The sequence below is a fragment of the Falco rusticolus genome, chromosome 9, assembly GCF_015220075.1.
Source record: "Falco rusticolus isolate bFalRus1 chromosome 9, bFalRus1.pri, whole genome shotgun sequence".
In the NCBI taxonomy this organism is placed as follows: Eukaryota; Metazoa; Chordata; class Aves; order Falconiformes; family Falconidae; genus Falco; species Falco rusticolus.
In genome coordinates, this window is record NC_051195.1 from 48222768 (window position 1) to 48244835 (window position 22068).

A 22068-nucleotide genomic window follows, 5' to 3' on the forward strand; every position below is an offset into this window, starting at 1 on the left:
ATCCAGCAGGAGAAAGAAATGTCAGCTAAGTAGCAGGCGCTGTTTGGAGAGTGCAATGGAGCTGATCCACAGCCCGGGGGCAAAAGGAGCAATCCCAGGGCAAAGGTTAAAGAGTTCAGGAGCACTTCAGCCTACTTAATTGCAACAGGCCTCTTACACAGCGCAAGATGGATGACTCAAGCCGGGCAAGGGGGGCAGAGCGGGGCCAGCAGCATCACCGGCTGGATGCAGGCAGGCGGCCAGTGACCGCGGCGGAGGGGACCGTGATGGAGGGGACCACGGCGGCATCTCGCCCCTCGCTTCTCCCCAAGATGCTGCTGGATGACAAGGTGGCCCACACCACACCGGGACCCCCGGCCACCAGCTCTGTCCCCTCCGCTGGGAGCCCTGTCCCCAGCCTCAGCCGATACATGGGAATTACATTGGAGCGGGCTGATGCTGCAGAGGATTTGTTGCAGGAGCTCAGCACAGCACTCATCCACACAGATAAATAACCGGTAGCGAGAATAATTCCACCTGCCAAGGAAATATTTCTTACTCCCCTGAAAATCATAAGGAACATTTAAAGGGGGAAGAGGGGGAATTGGTTAGTGTTGCTGTTCTTGTCATTTTTACAGGATTTGTTTTCTGATTTCCTACTATTTCGACTCTTCAGAATGTGAACATGTTTTGTATCAGCCCCAAGGTGCTTCTGCTGGGAAGGTGCTCCAGATAATATTTTTAGTAGAGTTTTGACTTGTTTTCTGACATACATCTGATAAATGTCATCAAAAGCTGTTGTTTTGCATGGAAAAGGTCTTTTGCATTATTTTTTTAATCTAAAGAAAAAGATTAGAATAAAAATATTTCATTCATTTCTCACCAGTAAGATTTATGCTGTTTCCCTGGTGATAAAAGCACAAGGCTGGCTCTTCAGACATATGCATTTAATTCCCAACTCCACCACAAACCCCCATGATGACCTTGAACAAGCCACTCGGGCTCCGATCCGTACAGGATGAGATTTTTCTGTTAAAGCTCCCATTTGGCCTCTTTGGTTGGGATAACATCTGCAAAAACCACTCATTTCAAGTGAGCACCCTGATCCCCATCCCACCACCCATCCATCCCATGGGACCCGACTGAAGGTGCTGCCCAGTGTGGGTGCCCCAGCCCTGCACCCCGAAGCCCCCCTGGGTGGTGGATGCCCTCTCGTGGGAAGAGCTGGGCTCGACACCCCGTGGGGTCGTGGGCAGAGCCCCCACAGGTACCCACAGGTGGCCGTGGGTACCCCTGACCCCGCGGTCCTCATACCCCAGCCTGGAGCGGGGACCCCCAGGCCCCTGCCCTCCCCGCAAGGCAGCCCTACCACCGGGGCATCACCGAAACCTTTCCAGGGTAAAGCCTTCGGCACCTTTTATTGAGGAGAGGAGAGAGGAGGCGTCCTGTCCACCTGTAAGAGAGGGATGGGGGCATCTCTGCTCCTGCCCCCCCCCCCCCCCGAGGGTCCCATGGCCCTCCCAGCCCTGGGGGGCTCAGGTGAGGAGCAGGGCAGCAAGGATGCAGGGCAGCAGAAGGCAGCCGCCAGTGAGGCCAGGGGGCGGCTGGGGGGCTCTGGGGGAGCCGTTGCAGAGGTCTGTGTCACAGCAGTGGATGCGGACCCCCGGCAGCTCCTGCTGCTGGCAGTGACGGGAGGTGGCACAGCCGCTGGTCAGCAGGATGCCCAGGACCACTGCAAAGCAAGCACAGCGTGGGATGTCAGGGCCAGGGGGACAGCGGTGACAGGCGGGGCAGAGGGTGATGCTCTGCCAGCCTTGCACCAGGGCCAGGCCCCGTTTGAAGGCTGCAGGGTTGCCTTTGGGATGCGAGCATCGCCGGCTTGATCAGGCACCCGTGGCGACCCCAGCCCCCCAGGCAGACTCACCACTCTCTGTCTTAATGCAGAACCGGTGTTTGAATCCCTGGTGGGAGTGGGAACAGGTGATCACCTCTGGGTTAGAGCACCCCATGTCCACGTTTTTGGTGCCAACGATGATGTTGCAGCCATAACACTGGAGTCCGGACACTAAACAAGAACCAGATGAACCACAACTGGATTTTATCAGGGGGAGAATACTTCATCTCCTTCCTAGCTGTTCTCTAACGGCTTTGCAGCGCTCTCTGCCTTGCCAAGTCACATCAAGCGCTGAGCCAGAGCCCGAAGCTGCCTGCCCACTTGTTTACCCACTGGGCCCAAAAAATATAAAGCATCTCCCACTAGATGTCAGTGCGAAATCAGAGATTAGCCGGAGAGTTGAGCTGGGATCAAGCAGTGGGAACAAGGGAGCTTTGAAACAGGGTTTGAGAAGAGTAGGGGAAACCTCCCAACCACAGACACCACCGAGCCAGGGCCCGGCTGGTCTCTGAAACAGCTTTTCCCTGTTTCACCAAATTCCTCCAGTTTTAGCTGCGCCTGCGTTGGAGGCATCCACGCCGGAGGGATGGCTGCAGGAGCACAGTTGGGGTTTCTCCCTGAATTCCCTGATCGCGGGATCTGTCAGGGGGGTAAAACGCCTCAGAAGCAGAAGGAAAATCCTCGTTCAGAGCAACTACCAGGCAACACACCCGGGACAGTGGCGCTGGTGTGTGTCCCAGAGCTTTGCACCTTGTACCGGTGGCAGCTCAGTGTTTCCGTGCAGGGTCAGCGACTGTGTCTGAGAACTGCTTGTCCTGGACCAGCATGGGAACTCAGCCATTTCTTAGATTTCTTTAAAAAACCCCATCCTTCAAAGGATATTAATTTACATCATCCACAGAGTTTAAGGCAAACGCAGCACCTGATCTCTGTGTTGATTAATCACAGCAACAAAAATCAAGTTGGGCTTGCTGTTGCCGTTGCCTTTTCCCACCTCTGAATGCCGACCCAGAGCCCTTGCCGAGCCCAACCTCGTCTGCTCCCACGGGGTTGTCAGGAGGTGGGTGAGCACCCTTGCACAGCCAGGCAGGGCAAGGGGGTCCCTGCCCTGGCAGGAGTGGGGGAGGGGAGCCCAGGGGATCCCGGCTCCTGGACCACGCTCCGCGCCCACCTGCCCTTGTTTCGTACAAAACGTGATGACATTAGCTCCATCCTAAACCCGCCAACACGCAGCTACATCGCTTAGGGCAGGAATGGCCCCAAATTCATCCCCAGGATAAATCACACCTTAACAACCAGCATTTAGGGAGGATGCAAACAACCATAACTCCAAAGGATGGGGTACATGCCGCACCCAGGGGACAGCAGCACTTACCCTCCGGGAGGACGAACACCACAGTCATCAGAGAGAGGATCCCATGGGCACCTCCAGGCATGTGTCCTGAGAGCATGGGGGTCGGCTCCCAGAGCCCGCGGGGGGCTCGGAGGGCAAACGCCGGTGTCTGGGGCAGCAGGCAGAGATGGCCTCTCCTCCTGGCTCTTTCCCCGGGCCGTGCACGCCGCTTGCTTTTCACCTGCAAAACCCTCCACCAGAATAAAGGGAGATGCCGTCAGTTCAGCAGAGATCTGGCTGCGCCTCGCTTCTCCGGCCAGCCCCGTGGCACCTGGTCTCGTTATGCCAATGCTTAATTTCTCCCTTTTCCTCCTGAGAAATTCTCCGATTCTTTCAGTTCATGCACAGACCTGAGTGCATATGTGCTACCCTCAGTTATTTCTGTCCTATTTCCTCTGTCCACGATCACTTCCCATTAATACTACCGTGCAGCAGCTCTTGGAGAGAAATTCTCCCTAATCAAGATTTAGTTTTAAATCCACTTCGAAATCCTCTAATTCAGTTGGATTACGTAGAAGGGGTTTGGGGAGATGTGTGTTTTTACTGGGTTTTTTTTCCTCCTCTCTTTCCTTTCTGAGCTGCCTCATCTTCATGAACGGACCCACCGGCTTTCTGTGACATATTGTGCTATTTAAAGAGGGCAGGAATAATTTTATTAAAGAGAAGCAGTCAACTAATTTTAAATCCAAGGCTTGAGATTCTCTAACAAAGTACAGCCCTGGGGATGGCTGTGGGGTTAAAAGGAAAACTTGAAGGAGATAGGAGTGGGTTTGAATGTATCATATGCCTTTGCATACAAGAAAATAGTTGCCTTAATAAAGCAGTAAGGGGCGAAACGGGGCCAGCCCCGGGCTTGCATCGGCTCTGGAGGGAGGATGGAGGATGGCTGGGGCTGCTGGGGGCTTGGGAAGGTGGCCAGGGGCGCAGTGGAGGCAAGCACCGAGCCATGATGGCTGTGATCCTGGGGGGCCAGGATCAGACCCACAGCCACATGGGGCATCACGGACATCACCAGCTGCAGGATCAGGCCCCCAGACCCCTGTTGGCTCCTCCACTGCTGTCCCCGCAAGCAAAGCCCCAGCTCTCAGTGGAGCTAATAGGACTTAGAGAGCTAATGCTTACTAATAAGAGAGCGTGACCGAATGCATAGGATTAAAAAATTAAAATGACAAAATAAGCTGCTTATGTAGCCCATCCAGCAACCGCCTGCTAGCAACACCTGAAACCCCTCACCCTGAGCACCCAGGCAGCCCACGGGCACCTCCTCTGCCAGGCACAGCTCCTGGCCAGGCAGGGGCTTGGACCTAATCTCTACACAGCATCTTCATTAGCAAGTATGCTCGTTAATATTTTACTGGGAGGCAGCACAAACTTGCCCATGTTTGGGCATCTACGGCTCAGGATGGGGCAATTAGCACCTGGGAGAAGTGCCGAAGTAATGCAGCTTATTTATTCAAATCACTTAAACCACCCACAGTGTCTCGATTGCCTCAAAACAACACGATTATAACGAATGTCTAACACAGCAAAGCCTGAAAGCCTCGGGGAGAAGGGATAAAACGCAGGAAATGGGATTGATTTAAACACATGCATAAATCAGAGCATTCAATAAGGAGGGGAAACTAACTTTTAATCCCCTAATAAACTCTTATGTATCTGGAAGGAGCGGGAAGGAGCAGCCAGGAGCAGCCGGGCTTGGTGGCAGCAATGCACAGCAGTGCACAGTGGTGCACAGTGGTGCGCAGTGATGCACAGTGATGAGCAGCGGTTCGCAGTGATGTACAGCGATGCACAGTGATGCACGGTGATGAACAGCGATGCACAGCGATGCACAGTAATGAACAGTGGTGCACAGTGATGAACAGTGGTGCACAGTGATGCACAATGATGCACAGCAACGCACAGTGATTCACAGTAACGTACAGCGATGCACAGCTGGTAGGCCCAGGGCCATGCACCCCACTGGGCTCAGCACCTGGCTCTGCAGCTTCATCCAGCCAAGCGGTTCCTCCAGCACATGGCACCAGCTGGCCTTTCCCACTGGGAACCGAGCGGGAAGCGCCGGGAGAGCCATTGGGACCCAGGGACAGCACGGTGCCACTGAGCCTGGCATCGATGGGACCAGCAGTGGGATGCTGGGGTGGGTTACCCAGTGGGAGCATCGCCCCAGCCCAGTGCCCAGGGCTGGGCTGAGGGGCAGCTGGTGCAAATTTAGCCCCGCGGTTTTGGTTTTATTGTCTTGCAATCCAGACACATTTATCAGCTCAGGGGCAGCAGGAACACGTCGGGAAGCAGCCTTCTTCCCCTGACTGAGAAAAATTTGATCAGCAAATCCCCCGGAACACTGGTGTTCCCACTTAAACCTTTGCGATACCCGCAGAGACGGCTAAACCCTGCGCAGATTAGACGGGTCCGCCTGCAAATCCTGCTTTAGCGCTCATCCCCGCGGCGGGCCACGTCGCACCCCCGCCCCACCACCCACCGCCGGCGGCGCTCCAGCCCCAGGCCCCGCACTCGCCCGAGGCGGGACTCGAACCGCTGGCCAAGCGCTTTCCCGCCGCCATTAGCGAGGCGGAAGCAGAAGTGCCCTCCCCCGGGAAACGCGCCCGCGGTTCCTTAGGGCTCGGCGGCGGCAGCAGGGGGCAGTCGAAGAGGACTTGGGCTGCGCTCTGATTGGCTGAGAGTGATGAATACATTAAAACAGCGGCGAAAAGCGCGCGTCTCTGCTATTTTAACGGGGTTGTTGGGGAGGGTTTATCCTCATTCGGGGGAATTAGCGTAAAAATTTTAGGTAGGGTGAGGAAGAGATGAAAAATCGAGAAAGAAAAAAAAAAAAAAAAAGGTGAATTTCTCCTCACTGTATCCTGAATAGTAGCTGCTAAGTGGAGGTATAAATAGCTCGGGCACGGCAGAGCGATCGTGTTGTATGAAAGGAGAGAAGGTTAGCACTCCCCTTGATAAGGATGGAAGAGGCCCCAGTGGCCTGTACAACACGCATACGGTTAAGGCACTGCCACCTACTTCGTGGCATCTAACCATGTTTTTTTCATTACTTTTTTTTTTAAAAGTGCCCCTAACGCGCACCCAGCTCCCTCCTTTTCTCTCCGCCTAGCGGCACCCAGCACAGCCGAGCCCCAGGGCAACAGCTCTTTCCCTCAGCAGGCTGCAACGCGCTCCAGCGCCATCAGCCTGCACTTAACACACGCAAAACTACATCCTTTCTACTGCACAGAAGAGCCAGCCCAGCCACACACAAACTTTGTTTTCAGTGCTGTACTTGACAAGATTAGCTAATCCTGGCTGTCAAACCACCCCTGACATGCCAGACTGGATACAATTACAGCTAAATAGAGCTCATGCCAGTAGCCCCCAGTGTTATTCCTAGGTGGGATACCAGGGACTTAAGCACAACGTTCATAAAGTGCAGCTTTCTTAGTAGATCCTTTACAGCAGGGCTCTTCAGTTTGGGGGAAAAGAATATCCTTCAAGAGATGTCCTCCTGACAACAGGAGAACCATCTCCCTTTTTCTCCACAGCTCTCTGGCTCAGAAGGCAGGGAAACAGCTACACCAGCAAAGCCATTCACACAAACACAGCTGCATGGCAAGTATGATGCTACAAAACATTCCTGAATTTCTGTAAAAATGCTTTGCTGGAGTAATATACAAGCTTCTCCACACTGGTAAAGCAGCACATCCACATCCTGCAATTGAAAGGTTTCACTGGCCTGTGAGAAAAAGACTGGGGGAAAAAAAAAATAAAAGTAAAGAAATTGATTATTTCAGGAGTGACGCTCAGTAGGGCTAGAGACACAGTGTCCTTTCCTGGGGGATAATGAAAAACCTCAAAAGACAGTGATATTATTAACAGCCATTTTAGCACCAGCTCAACATGAAATCTATTTTTATATTTTAAAAAGCTATACCTCATGTCTTGCAGCTGTCTTCTTCTCTAAGGGTAAAGCAAGGCAGTCTCGGAGCAGCCATGAGAGGAGAGGTTTGTACTGTAATTGATTTTCAGTTATCAAGCACATGAGGTCGATAATAATGGATTTTTGTTTCACCAGGAACAAAACATCCCTTTAGAGCAGAACCCTTTGGGTACAACAAAACCTGTGCCTCAACACAATTTTTAACCAGCACAAGCAAACTCCTGGATCGCCACTCAGCCTGCCCTGCCCATTCTGCAAGGAGAGGGCAGCAGGATTCCTTTCCCCTTAGCTAAAGGTCTCTGTGAGGGTTTGTACTAATGTTGCCTCTGCCGAGGACGCCTTCAGTTCAATCCTCTTACTTCCCTTAAACAAATTTTGACGTGAGTTATGCTCCTCTCTTCTTTCTCCATAACAGATGTAAAGCACCACGCTGCTGCTTTCTTCCTCCTCCTCTCCTCGCTCAGCGGAACTGCTACAGATATACTTCCTTCTAAAAGTGTTTTTAAAGAAGGCTTCTTTGGACACAGACACTTCACATTAGTACACTCTTACCACCAGCATACACATAAAATCCCACCTTTTTATTATGGCATATGGTATTTTTCTGGATGTGTAAATACCACATGGGTATGACAAAAAGGGAAAGAAATACCAACGCTGAAATAGGTACAGAGTCATGCCATTATTAATACAGTTTCATACGATGGGTTTTCAAGATACAAAAGTCTGGGTTTTTTCTTTTTACATTGAAATAACTTTACAGTGTTCTGTGAGCTTGCTTTATAACCAGAAGAGAAAAAAAAATTAAAATATGCCGAGAACAACTACAAGCAAGATTCATTTTAATGGTTAACAGAAGAACTGTAACTTTGCTCTAGAACAGTATCTATTAAACACACGTAACGAGGTAAGCAACTATACAGAAGGTAAGAGGAGCTTTCACCACAGGAGTCAAGTCAGGGGCAGGAAGAGGGAAATCTGGAACTGCATGGTTTTATTTGGTCACAAAGTTTGAGCTGAGTGTTTAAAATGAAGCACCCTTAAAGATGCAGTACTCCTATTTAAAACAATACAGAAACTTCCCAAGAGACTAGAACCTACAGTCTGGAAAAAAAAATAAAAAAATTAGACATTTAAAAAAAATTCCACACATCTCTAGGCTCATGACTTAACTTACTGTTACAAAGTAGACTGGCAGCTCTTCCTTAGGCAGCAACAGTGCCCAGAAGTAATGCCACCAAAAAGTACAGTATCTTTGGGGTGTCCAATACAAGGCTGACACTTCTAACGCGATGTCAGAATGATCCATTTGTCTGCCAAAAGATTAGGCAAGAAAAGGAGACACTGCATCTTTTTTTTTTCCCACCACGTTGCCCGGTTCTAGCAAAGAGCTAAGGCGTTTTCTTTGGGCCAAGACTAACAGAAACCACTTTATCAAATATTCTTCAGGTTTCCTGCCATACTGGATTTATTATTCTCATGTGGTTTTTTTTAATATTTTTTAAAAACATTTTTTCCTGACAGTCTCTAAAGTGATACTGGAACATTTAACAGTCACTCTTCCACAGTTTAATTGTTTTGTCGTTTTCTAGTGCCGCTGATGCAATGATGTTTTCTGTTGGGTGACAAGCTGTTGAGATTACAACATCTATGCAAAAAGAGAAAACAGACAAATATCATTATTTACAGCAGTGAAATGTGGTCCACAGCAGGCATTTCTCAAAATGAATGTGTACTGCTACCTCATTTCAAAGCAGCATAGCAAAGTTACTATTTCCTTGTAATGGAATTACAAATGCATTATTCATAAATATTTTACAATTACCGCTTCTCTGTGAGAAGAAACTAGCAAAAAAGAATTGACAGTATTAGTTGGAAATGTTTGACAGGTTTTAAAATGTGAGAACTCTCTCAATTCTAGTTGTTGCTTACTTCCAAGCAAGAACTCTTGGCATATATCAGACACAGCTAATAAAGACCCAGGTCAATTTTTTGTTTCCATGTAAGGTGTTTCCAGCATCCTATTTGATGCTCAGATAGCACTTCATCTTCACAGCCTTGCCCTAGCCTGAAAATGAAAACCTGCTGCCACTGCTCCCACTTACAGTCCAAATCAATGGTCCTGCAAAGGAATAAGCACGCTTAGATTTCACAGCACCGTTCCTTCCAGTCAGTAGAGTGAAAGTGCTGCTCTATTATGGGATTCAGACTGAAGTATCCATCAGGTGACATCTCAATATACGCTCAGCACACACTCAACTCTGCCTTCAAGAACAGGGACACAGACAGACATCTCCAAACAGCAGGACCACATCAGTCCTTATCCTTTCAAGAGCTGCAGCTTTGGAAGGTGTTAATAGGCAACTCCAAGTCACCGAGTCACTTCAATATCTCAACCAGTTCTGAACTCAAGGAAATCTCTTTTGTAAGCTGATGTCAAAGTTATCACTGGGAAAGAATAAACACTTGCAACGCTCATAAAAACCCCTTCATAAAAAGGAGCAAGCTCCTAGGGTTCAATTAAGCTTCAGCCAGTCAAGCATTTATGGGTCTGACAGTCAAAAGTACACATCAAAGAGAGAATGCTCAAGCTAAGCCCTCATTACAAGCTGACAAGAGCAATACTCCATCAATAAAAACAAAATCCTCTTCCACACCTGTATGTCCTTGTAATTTCTGTACAATCTCTTTTGTCTGAAGGTTCCAAATATAAACGAGGTTGTCTTCTGAACCAGACACGATCCACTGGAGGGGCACAGAAAAAAAACCAGAGCAAGTTATTTTAATCTTTCTCCTCATCTGTATCTAACTTATTATTCAGTAAACACTTCCAGTGTCATCACATGAAAGGGATCTTCCAACATTATATGACCCCTTGATGCGGTTCATTCTCTCTCAGCCTCTGTTCAATGCATATAGGCAGCAGATGGGAACCAGCACCCACCAAAGGAGGTTTCCAACCCCAAACTCCAGTTTCTTCTACAGAAAACAGCAGCAAAAACTGCACATCGGTAAAAAGCATCTCAGATAAACACTAACCTTTCCACCAGTAACGGAGAAATTTGCAAATATGCAGTACTTCTCATTTTTGTGTCCTGTGTAAGTCTTCAGGCACTACAAGTGAAGAGTCACAAGACATTAATACAGCTGGGAGGTAATTTTCTCAGTCAAGGACAAGGACAAATTGTCTTGGCAGAAAAGACTAAACCTATCTGCCTGTGTTTCCCACCCTGCCAACTTATCAAAAGGATGCAGAGGGCATCCCTGCCCTGCAACACTAAACAATCTGGCAGGGGCAGGGAGGGAGGGGAAGGTCTAAATTTGTCACATTACCACAGAGAAGAAGCGCAACAATAATTCATTGTTCATAAAGAGAAAAATGCAGAAATATAGTTTTACTTAACATATCAGGGCCATGCAGGAGCCTAAACACAATTCTGGGTTGGTTTTTTTTCCAAAGGCATCTTTAGTCATTGCATCATAGAACAGTTTGAGTTGGAAGGGACCTTTAAAGATCATCTAAGTCCAACCCCCCTGCACCATCCAGGGACATCTTCACTAGATTGGGTTGCTCAGAGCCCTTCCAGCTTGACTTTGAATGTTTCTAGGGATGGGGCAGCTACCTCCTTTCTGGGCAACCTGCTCCAGTGTTTCACCACCCTCACTATAGAAAATTTCTTCCTTATATCTAGTCCAGATCTAACCCCTTTTAGTTTAAAATGAGTACCCCTTGCCCTATCACAACAAGCCTGCTAAAAGTTTATCCTCTCCAATAAAGCAGTATTAATACTTTTCTCCTGTAATATTCATAAAATGTTAGGCAAGTTTAAAAGCACATATGAAATCCAGATTTTCCTATAAGCTTAGTTAGGTCTACATAGTGAGACAAGATTGGTTTTACCTTTCCTTTGCTGTAGTCCCAAAGTTTAAGAGTGCTATAAAACAACAGAAAAACAGATTTTAGTTCTTGGGGGGGGGGGGGGGTGTGTTCATCTGACAATTTCCTAGCAGCAGAAAAAGTCTCTCCTTCCCAGAGTTCTTAAAGTCTGCATAGATCACTTTAGCCTGGCTTTGCAATGCAGCATTAGTTAACCCCAAAGTATCAATTTTACTGCCATGCCATTCAAATTCTCCTCCGTCAAAAAGGGGGTATTTAAGCACTTCCCCTCACCTGCAAGTTTCTTTATAAATAATGACCAGACAACTAGGAAAGCGATCGGTAGGATAACAGACAAATTACAGGGACAGAGGATAAGGTTATTTGGCAGACATCCCCCAACGCCCAAGGCATCAAAGATTCATATAAATTTCATTAGACATCATCTTTCTCAGGGTGAGAAACCCACTAGAATCAGGGATGGCCCTGGAAATGATCCCTTTTCCCCCAGTTGTTTTAAGAAATCAAATCCTGCTGAAAGTAGATACAGATCAAAAATACATACACACCACCCTAGTTTTTCACCTTACAATCCTGCACCAGGTTTCAGGGAAATAAACACTGGACTGAGGCATCCTCAACCTGTTGAAGCCTAAGCCAGTGCAGAGCAAGCAAACGAGCACACTACTGAGTACAATTTGGACATGAAGAGAGTGTCACTTGTTTCGGGCAAGCACCAGGCTCTTCCACAGACTAAGCAAGCCTCGTGCGTGTCCAGATACAGACCAGCTATACATCCAGACTAGTGTCAGAGCTTACAAGATAGTCCCCTTTCTCTTCCACAGGGAGCCCAACACGGGTTTTCTCTGCTTTTCATTGACTCATTGAAAAAGGCAGGCAACAGTCTGTGGTATCTTTTGTACAAAGATGCTCAGACAAGGAAGGCATCAACCTCATGACCTAGGAAAGGAAGGTCTCACGAAAGCAACGGCATCATTACTGACTGTGAATGGAGACACAGCCTTAGTCACTGCACAGAAACTCTCCAGGTGAATCACTCTCAATCAGCCCACCTGCACCGCTTTCATGCCTTACACAAAGTTATTTATATATTGCAGTCTATTACAGGTTAGATTTTCTGTCTCTCGATGCTACAAAAGAATCATACGATCAATACAAGGAATGTTGAGGTTTTGAAAGGTACAGGAAGGAATGAATGGGTGTTGCAGTCACTAAGCAGCACCAAGACTTTCAGATGACCCAAGCCCTGCCTGTGCTGTTCGCAAAGCATACTGTGCAGGCTTTTTAAGTTTGATAGCATATACAAACTTGTGTAGTTTCATTACTGTGATAGCTAAAGTGTAGCAACAAAGTTTCATCTGACACTCAAATACTTCAAAACCTGTGGGGTTTGGGGTTTTTTTAAATACTTACTTGTCCAAAGTTGCAGCTAGTATGTATTTACCATTTGGTGAGAATTTCACAAAAGACACAGGAGGGTTATCATCATCTACAGTGAAAATAAAAGCAGTATTTAGTACACAGTTGTATTATCTCACTGACAAAGAATTTCTTTTGACAATAATTTGTTGTTAATTGTTTTGCTGAAACAAGCTTTCAATTTTCTTGTCCCTTGCTACTTCAAGAAAAAGATAGGTGTAGGAAAGGTGATCATTTTCATTAAAGAAAAGGATTTTAAGCATTTTGCTCACAAACATTTTAAATAACCCTTTGTAACTGAACTTCCCTTCCTTGCATCAACAATTCACAAAGTCCATATCTCTACTTTTTAAACATTATATTAGAATACAAGCCACTGATTTGCAGAGCCATATAACTTGTCTATATAAGTGCTTTGTAAGAATATGAAGGACTAGGTAACATATGCCCAGCAGGTGGTTTCCTTTCATTAGCTATGTTCACAAGATGCCTTCATGCATCTTGCAATAAAAAGGCAGCTTGTGTTGTCACAGACTACCTGTTTCTACCATATCCAACAGCACAAACAATTTTATCGCTGCAGTTTTGAAGTGCTGCACAGCAACCACTACACAGCCAAATGATCGAAAAACCTCGGAAAACTCATTTTTCCACATTTCATTAAGCTCAAATGAAACTTAATTGCTTAAGCAAGCTTTCATTCATGGGAGAGGACAGTTTCTCTTATTGCAATAGACAGGAGAACAATAGGGTACTAACAGAACGGTAGGAAAACAGTACAACAGAGCTTAAGGAAGCCACTGTTCACAGCAATGATGCAGAATACCTATGTCACAACTTAACAGTGAAAAGTAAGAGCAGAAACAAGAAATATTCCTACTTACCAATCAGTGTTTTCAAGCACTGCCCTGATGCTGTATCCCAGATTCGACTATTAAAGACACAGAAGAACTTTTACTATTGGTTTTTAAGTCTTTGTTCTGATTTTAACATTACAAATACAAGCTTTCTTTAAAAAGTCCTTTTTTTTTTTAAATGCAAAAGGTTTGAACAGTGCCACAGGCAAGAAATAACAACTTACCAGAGTCCATCATAGCTACTTGACACGATCAGGGATCCATCACGATTAAAATGCACCTGTAATATTATAGAAGGGGAAAAACAACTTACTGATGCTCATAAAGATCAAATATTTAAGCTCCGCTGAAAAGACTGTCTTTATTACTGACACTGCAATTCATGTGGATAGAGGCAGAAAGTTAACACAACGTACAGACACAAGTTTAGATGGGTAGCATCATCAAAACCAAGACTCCCCCGCAGTTTGTCTGACAAAGAGGGATGGATGTAAACTACAGCTGTTTATTCAAGCATCAGGGACTGGAATACATGTTTCTTCAGAAGCTAAGAAAAACACGTGATACTCTGTTCAGACAGCATTAGCTGCTCAAACAATGGTAGTACAAAACCCGGGGAATAGTACCTTATAATTCTAAGGGCATGGAAATTTACCTCACAGGTAGCCAGCCACATATGTTTCAAGGTCAATTTATTGCTTTGAACTACGGCTCAAAATACTGTGGTTTTAAATAATAATTACTAACATATTTGTAAATGTGAGATATCTTCTACACGAGGCAGAACAATCATGTTCCAACAGCCATGGCTTAGCACATCTGAGAGGCAATTTTTTTTCAGTTTCCTTCATTTCAAAAACATTAAGAGTTGAACACCTTCTGGTTTTCTTTCATTTGAATGGATAGTGCTGTATTCCAAGCTACCTTCACCTATTAGATGAATGAGATTTGAAACAGAGCGTACTATGGAACTACCCTGCTCTCAACTTTGGTAACAGCCTGGAACACAGAAGTAACAGACATACAGGTTGTTCTCTGAGCCTCAAAATGATCACAAACATCCACCACAGCATCAGACAGCTAGATTCGGGCATGGCTGGCACACCACTATTCATTGCTCCCCACATTAACACCCAGAACCAAAATCCATACCGATCTTACAGAAACCACTGTTCATTTCATTCTCACTGAGCAATGACCACTGGCAAATCAGCCACAGCTCATCCACTACGCCATGTAAGAAGGGCTTGATAATAAGAGTTAGAGCACAAACCTACTCCTCTACAGAGGCAGGAGTGGAGCTCTGCTAAACAAAACAAACATGTAGTACGTTCATTGATCAGAAGGGACTTACAGCTGAAACTGGGTCAGAATGAGCAGGCAATGTCTTGAGGCACTTCCCTGTTTTCACATCCCATATCCTCACGCTTTCATCAAACTGAAGATTGAAGAAATGCACAAGGTGGTTTAATGGTGCACCTATTCGAGGCATGCAAGGTGTTATAGCCTGACTAGACACACGTGCCTTCCTCCAGCTGCATCAGAAAACCTAGTAAACGAGCACTGCACAGGGCAAAAATGACGGCCTGGGAACACAGCTCCCTGAACTCTTCCTCTCCGTGCAGGAAACCTGCACGTTGAGGATGGGTTAAGGGCTTGACCGTGGCCCCAGGCAAAGAGAGCAGCAGCACTGCACAGGTCATCCAACTACAAGCTGTGTTTGTGGAGGAAGACAAATTGAAATGGCACAGGGTTGTGATCGGAACCCCCTTGCTCCCAACCCTTGGTAATGTGACTAGCGTAACTAACGCCATTTTATAAGGCAAGCAGGCATTCTGTGTGACTGAGCAGGCCATGTATTCCTTCCCTTTCCCTTGTTATCAGGCCCTGAACAGATTGGTCCCAGGCACCTGGCCAACCCAGTGGTGGTGTTCAGCCCGTCCCAGAACAGGGAAGTGTAAGAGCACACAGAGCACCGTCCACAGAATCAAGCAGTCACAAGTCAATCAGAAAATTTGGACCAGAACTGCTGCTGGACAGTGAGACCATGACCCACCCCCCAGTAGCCAGGGAGGCCCCCCACCATCATGTGCTTCCTCCAAGGACTGGTGCGTATTCTTTTATTTTATATGATTTTTTACTCTAGATTATGATTGTTATATTGATACAGCAAACCATGTATTAAGATCTGACCTAATCTGCAGAGGGTCCAGGTGATGAGAAGTCATACTCTGAGTTAAGTCAGAATCTAGGGGATTAGAAATCATAAGTTGCTGTATTATAAATTCCATATTACGCTACCTGTAAATTGTACTACCATTGACCTTGCTTTAGAAATCCTAGGCCATTCTAATCATAAGTTCTGTGTCATACTATCATACTATCCTGTTAAGAAAATAAAGCTTTAATTGTAACTACAACTTAGTGCCATCATTGTGCCAAGGATCCCTAAAACAACCTGTCTGTCCCCTTAGTATGAGGTAACAGGGGTGTGCTGTACTTGCTCTGCATGAAGAAAAATAAAAAAGGCACTTACTGATCCAGAAACGATGAGGTTTGACTGAGGGTTGAAGTTGCAGCAGAAAACGTAGTTACTGTGCCCTTTCAATGTCTTTAAGCACTTACCCTGAAATAAGATTTAGCAGACTTAAATAAACAGCATCCTTCAGCGCCACAAATGCATGCAAGTAAGCTGCATTAAGGTTAATCGCCGTGCAGCACACAAAGAAACCGTCTCTAACCCCAGATTTAGATGGGCAGAGGACCAGTGACAGCAAAACAACAGGAAAGAAAACCCCCACATTTTTAATGACTGCAGCCAAGCTACAAATCCTTTGGGCAACACAGGAGGAGCAAGCAATTTAACATACCTAACCAAAATTCAACCAAATTATCCAACCCTCATTGTAATGACAGAAAAGGAAGGCATAGAGAAGCAAAAAGAGTGAAGCTATGATAAGAAGTTACAAGGTTTCATCTGAGAAGCTGCTTTCAGAAATGAAGCCTGCAGCTGCATTGCCACCACAAGGCTTAAGCACTCTCAGAAGATAACCAGGCTCCTCATGATACCCATAAGCATCCCCCTCATTCCAAAAGCAGACAGCGTAACTCGCTCATCATCACAGACCATTCAACCAGCAGCTCATTATAAGCAGGAAAAAGTATTACCCAAAAAGCAGCCAGTGCTTAAAACTCTACCTTCTCTCATCATAGCACACAAAAGCGCTCTCAGAAGACCACCAGTTAAGATGCTAATGCAGGAGGAGAAGGAAGGTAAGGAATAGTTTCTGCCCTTACCGAGCTTACATCCCATATTTTGAGAGTTTTATCATCGGAGGCAGAGACAAGAAGGTTGGAATCTGATGACCAAGCAACATCAGAGATACCCTAAAACAAAGGAAAACAATTATCTTCTCAGCTCTGTTTGTTCACTGACACAGGAAAACAAAAACCAGACTGCATGTATATTCACAGCTGAAGCTTGAAATAAAATTCAGCATTGAGAGCTGGGAATTCATCAATTTGACTGAGTTAAGAGGTCCTTTGACACTTATTCAATTTAAGCTGAGCCATATACTCCAAAAACATCAATGACTTGTTCACGTATCTCCTGCCATGACCACCAAAACCCTTTCTCGGCATTCATAAAGAGCACGCTAAATAAACTAATCTGAACAAGCACCTCCTCTTTATGACAAAGAGCTTGCTCTTCGAGGTCCAAGTCCCTAAAGGCTAGAGGAGAACAAGATTCTACTGTTTTTTCTTTTGGTGAATCTTCATTATTGCTCATGAAACTTCAGCATGTAAGAAACTTCTGAAAACAAAACCAGAGGATATGGGAGTTTGCGTCTTCTTTAGAACTTTGCAGAATGAGTATGTGTTCTGTTTATGTAGGCAAATCGACAAGAAAAATTCAATCTCCTTAAAAGGCAAACCATTCTGCTCCATATACAAAGGAAAAAATGGAACAGGACACAGCATTACAGCTTACAGGGATTTTCACCAAAGAATGCACTGCCCTGTGTCTGAGGGCAGTGTTCCCGAAATGGAGGGACTCGAGAAAATGGCTAGGGAATGGGCATGCAGGTACTCCGCTTCAGCCTACACTTCAGCCCTATTTCCAGCCTGACCTGGTATTATTTCAGCAATTCCAGTCCCAGGCCATTGCACAGGACTGTATAAACAAAGCACAAAATGAGACTGAGGAACAAGCATCCTGCACAAAACCTAACCAAGAATGGAAATTTCTGGATGAGGAAAACAAAGCAAAATTCTTTACAAGTGAACTTGTATTCAAGCGCATAATAATCTCCTCCTACTTACCAGTTTATGACCAGATATTGTTTTTTCAAATTTGCCATCATATGCTCCCCAAATTTTGATGAGTTTGTCAGCAGCTGAAATAGAACATGCCAGTTGAGTGACAAACACCATTAACAGATACAACTGTTCCTTCCAGGTGGAAAGTAGTATGTTAACTACATCTCTGCAAACACTGGGTAGCTCTCCCTCCCCAAGCAAACCTAAGCGTATAAGGTAATATGTAATGGGTAAAAAACAGTTTCATACACGCCAAGCTGCAGCAGCTGAGATTACATAAACTGCCTGGAATGCACAGAGTCTCCTGCCGCTTTAGTTTCTCTGACGACAACTTGGGCTTCTACTTTTGTTTTAGATTGCCAGTGGTAAAAGTAATACTGTTCCATAGGAATGCTGAAACGCTTTTGCCCCAAAAGAACTAAAATTACACCACAAGCTGGGCTGAATTAATGCCTGCAAAACCCCCAAACCTATTATCCATGTTAACTTGCAAAACACGCCAGCAAAAAGGGTTGACATTTGTCAGACATTTGGGAAACCCACGTAGGGGAGAGCAGGGGACTCTCATGAGGAAACTCGAACATAAAAACAATGTATATATGGTACACTGCACTGGTCTTATTAAGGCTATCTGCAGTTAAGACAAAGACTTGAGTCATTCCCACGCCCGGAAGATGCTTGAGTGGCCCTCACCATCCCATCCAACAATATTCCCTTTTATGAGCTTTGCTACCTACCTACTTTAGCTTTACCAGAGCTAAATATTTGCCTGCAGATACTGTACACAAAGTTTAATTGAAAAGCTTAAGCCCTGTCTTTTAGCGGTACAGAAAAGCACAAGGATTTCCTTCACATGGGGAAAGAAACCTTTGTTTGGTTTTGCCCATTTGCTCAGCAAAGCAAGCTGAACAGGTGAGGGCTCTCCAACTCGGCAACGCATAGAACATCCAGTGTTCAAAGTAACAGAACTTAAAAAGCTTAAAACACATTATCTCAATGACTGACAGCTTTGGTATTGCTCCTTTTAAGAAAAACCACGACACTACATCCCTCCTCCACCTGATGAAGATAACACCAAAGAATGGCAGTTCTCCAAGGCCCACATTTGCATGATTTAGGCGAGATAAAAAAAGAAAGCAATACTTACAGGAGCTGGCTAGCCACTCTCCATTAGGACTAAACTTTACTGATGAGACTGCCTTTGTATGTCCTGCTAATGTGAACTTTAGAGCATAGTTTGGTTTTACTGGCGCAGGCTGTAAGAAAAATATATATGAATGAGTTGAATAAATTCCAGATTTAATATCTCAGTGACAAGCTCTGTTATCAGACTGCGTCAGTACACAGTAACAGACTGTGTGGATGTTCACCATAATAGAGGCTCCTGCATTTATATTCCTTCCCTCCCCTCTCCAAATTAAAAAAAAAATGAAAAACAACAACAAACCGAACACCCTTGCTGTCTGGGGACAGCAGTGCCTTACTGTTGTATGCACGACACCAACTCATCCTTGATAGGCATTTCATCCAAGCCAATAATAAACAGGTGAGAGTAATCCAACAGTCCAACCACAAAGTGCTTGACAGATCAAAATAATACTCTTGGCATTGATCTGTGTAGCACCTTTAAGTGTTTGCAGTTCTCATTCTTATCATGAATTAGATCACAGGCCAATTCCTCCATAGCCCTAAAATCCCATTTTTCTTCCCTTTTCACCCTTTGGGAAGGCTTCCTGGTTAGCCAATAACACCTTCTTTGAGCATCTGTGGGCTTCAAAGAATATGAATAACGACCCACTTTGCAACTAGGATCATAGATTAACCAATCCTCCAGTCACCTCTAGGCACTCCAAGGACACAACCAACCTGTCTTTTTAACGCTCAAAGTGACAACAAGTATTGGTTAGCGACAACTTCCACACCACCAAGAAAAGCCTAGCACTACAGAAGAGGCTGTACTCCATCCGCTTTTCCCATAAAATCCTCAGCACGTTTTCAGCTCGAGCCTGCAGCAGAGGTCTGGAGAAGATTCTTAATCTATATGAGAATTCAATTCTCTTAATTCTGGTTTGCCTGTTGCATACGCAGGTAGTCGCCATGTGTATTTACACGGATATTGTTCGGAGCCCCACACACACACCTTGCTCTGATTGGTCGACGAGGAAGGAGTAGATTGTGTTTTGGTGGATTCTGCATCTGGCTTCTTTTCTTCTGTTGCCATGGTTCTGAAGCTGGCAAATGAGACTTCTAGTGCTTGAAGGGGGAGAATGAATGTGCTGCTTCAAAAGGCAGCCCTTGCCACAGAGAGGAGAGCTGCACTGAAATGAAAACCTGGAAGAAAAACAAAATATTCTCATTAGCTGTCAGGAAGATTCTCAGCAGCCAGAAGAAGGAGCTTAGCCTAGCTGCAGGTCGCCAGAAGCCAGTATGAGACACCGTATTCTGCATGTGCGGAGCAACGCAGCAGTATTTTGGGCCTTCGGACCTACTAAGGTGCAAGACCAAGAACCCAAACCACAGCCTTTTAGCACTTCTTGGAAAGCTTTTTTCCACTCTGCTCCTTTCCAGATAGAAATAAAGTAGAATCTCTTCTAGGTGTGGCAGGGTTTGGTTATCAAATTCCCCAAAATACTTCTAACAAATACTTAGTACATAATAAACACAACTGTTTGTACAAAAGATGGGAGGTACAGTCCAAGGCCTTTGTGGGTTTTTTTGTTTGTTTTTTTTTTTTTTTCTCTCTAGATTTATTAAGGTACAGAACACAAGATCATGATCAACACAAAGAACAGCTGGCACTATCAAAGCTTAAGACCCTACTAGATTCCTTTCACTCCTAAACGCATTTCAGGCTCGTATTTCCCTCCTAAATGGTTTGAGCATCAAATCATGCCCTTCTCCGCCTGGGACTGAAAGCCAGCCTTGCAGGAGCCTCCCCAGGCTCGCCGGCTGTGCCAGAACTGACGGCAGCTGGTGGTCAGCGACCGGGGCCGATGCTGCAGAGGGAACAAATCTCCATCACAGCTCAGCTACCTTTCAGCTCAGCAACGGAATAACGGACAGCTCACACCGAGAGGGCTCGGCTTGAAAGGATACTCGCACTAGCCCACCCCTCCTTGCACTAGCCCATCCCCGCTACCCTGCTTTTGGCCGGTGGCAGCAGATCTGGGTGCACTGCCAGCACCTCCTGGCATGCGGAGCATCTCCGGCTGGAGGGGACAGGAGGCGCAGAGCTCAGTGCTACCGGCTGCCCCCCGCTTTACTCAACCCCCGGGGATAAACCGCCGGTCGCAACAATGAGAAATTAAAGTTTCCTACTGCAGCTCAGGCCCTTTCAGCTGGAACTAATCTGGGAACTTGGGCGGGTGCTGCCAGCACTCAGCTCCTCCTCCACACACCCTGGGGGCTGGCCGGGGGGTCCCCGCAAGCACCCAGCACCCTGGGCAGGGACGGGGGGTTGGGGGTCCCCGCAAGCACCCAGCACCCTGGCCCAGGGGGTGGGGTTTGGGATGGGGGTCCCAGCAAACACCCAGCGCCCTGGTCCGAGGGGGAGGAGGGCGGAAGGTCCCCGCCAACACCCAGCGCCCGCACAGCCCCCGCCGCCGGGCACACGGTACCGACACACCCACCGGCCGCCCGCGCCGCGCCCGCCGGCTACAAACGCCCCTGGTGGTGGCGGGGTTGTGTGCGTGCCCCTGCGGGGGGGTTGGGGGGGATGGGGGGGGGATGGGGGCCCAGCCGTGCAGCCCCTTCCTCCCCGGCCCGTCCCGCCCGCTGCAACCCCGCACGGCGCCGCATGCACGCGCGTCTGCAAACCGCCCGCGGCGCGCGCGCCGGCCCGGGGGTCCCCGCGAGGCAGGGCCGGGCTTGGCGCGCGCCCCCCGCGCCGGGGAATGCTGGGGGGGGGGGGGGGGGGAGCGGGCTCCGCGCGCTGTGCCTGAGGCGAGGCGGCGCCGCGCGCGGGGAGGGGAGCGGCGGCTGCAGGAGCCCAGCTGCAGGAGCCGGGCCGCCCCCACGCCTCTCGGTGACTTACCGGGGGAGAGGGAAAGGGGGGGGGGCTGGTGGTGGCGGCGCCGCCGCCTCCTCCGCGGCGAGGAGGAGCGCGGCCGCGGGAGGGGAGGGGGAACGCGGCAGCGGCAGCTCCGGGGCCGCCAGGCGGGGGAATGCGGGACGGCGCCTGCGCGCTGCGGGCCAAAGGCTGCACAATGCCGCTCTCTCCCGGGAGCGCTACGGCGCGGCGCGAGGGCCAAAAAGCGCCGCTTGCGCGCGCGGGGGTGGGCGGTGCCTCAAAGGGGCGGGAACCGCCCGTGCCTCGGCCTCTCCCGCCCTCAGCTCCCTCCGCGGGGCGGGCTCCTGCGCCGCGCCCGTCTGTGAGGA

General features: G+C 47.4%; 2 protein-coding genes and 1 non-coding gene across 3 annotated transcripts; 1 reads left to right on the forward strand and 2 right to left on the reverse strand.

Annotated features, from left to right (window-relative positions):
- Positions 1–773: 773 nt before the first annotated feature.
- On the reverse strand, positions 774–3810 carry LOC119153587 (ly6/PLAUR domain-containing protein 1-like). The gene is made up of 3 exons (XM_037400220.1): positions 3249–3810; positions 1904–2044; positions 774–1711 (listed from the first exon to the last, which is right to left on the reverse strand). The coding sequence occupies exons 1-3, from the start codon at positions 3322–3324 to the stop codon at positions 1515–1517; spliced, it is 414 nt and encodes a 137-aa protein (XP_037256117.1). The 5' UTR covers positions 3325–3810; the 3' UTR covers positions 774–1514.
- Positions 3811–6185: 2375 nt separating this feature from the next.
- On the forward strand, positions 6186–6313 carry LOC119154195. The gene has a single exon (XR_005106370.1). It is a non-coding gene; the product is annotated as a U6atac minor spliceosomal RNA (small nuclear RNA).
- Positions 6314–7757: 1444 nt separating this feature from the next.
- Positions 7758–21843, reverse strand: WDR5 (WD repeat domain 5). The gene is made up of 14 exons (XM_037400370.1): positions 21725–21843; positions 19832–20022; positions 18839–18947; positions 17695–17768; positions 16669–16758; positions 15908–15997; positions 14726–14809; positions 13596–13651; positions 13399–13445; positions 12509–12584; positions 11099–11132; positions 10237–10311; positions 9855–9942; positions 7758–8845 (listed from the first exon to the last, which is right to left on the reverse strand). Exons 2-14 carry the CDS (start codon positions 19910–19912, stop codon positions 8745–8747), a joined length of 1005 nt encoding a protein of 334 aa, XP_037256267.1. The 5' UTR covers positions 19913–20022; positions 21725–21843; the 3' UTR covers positions 7758–8744.
- Positions 21844–22068: the final 225 nt, after the last annotated feature.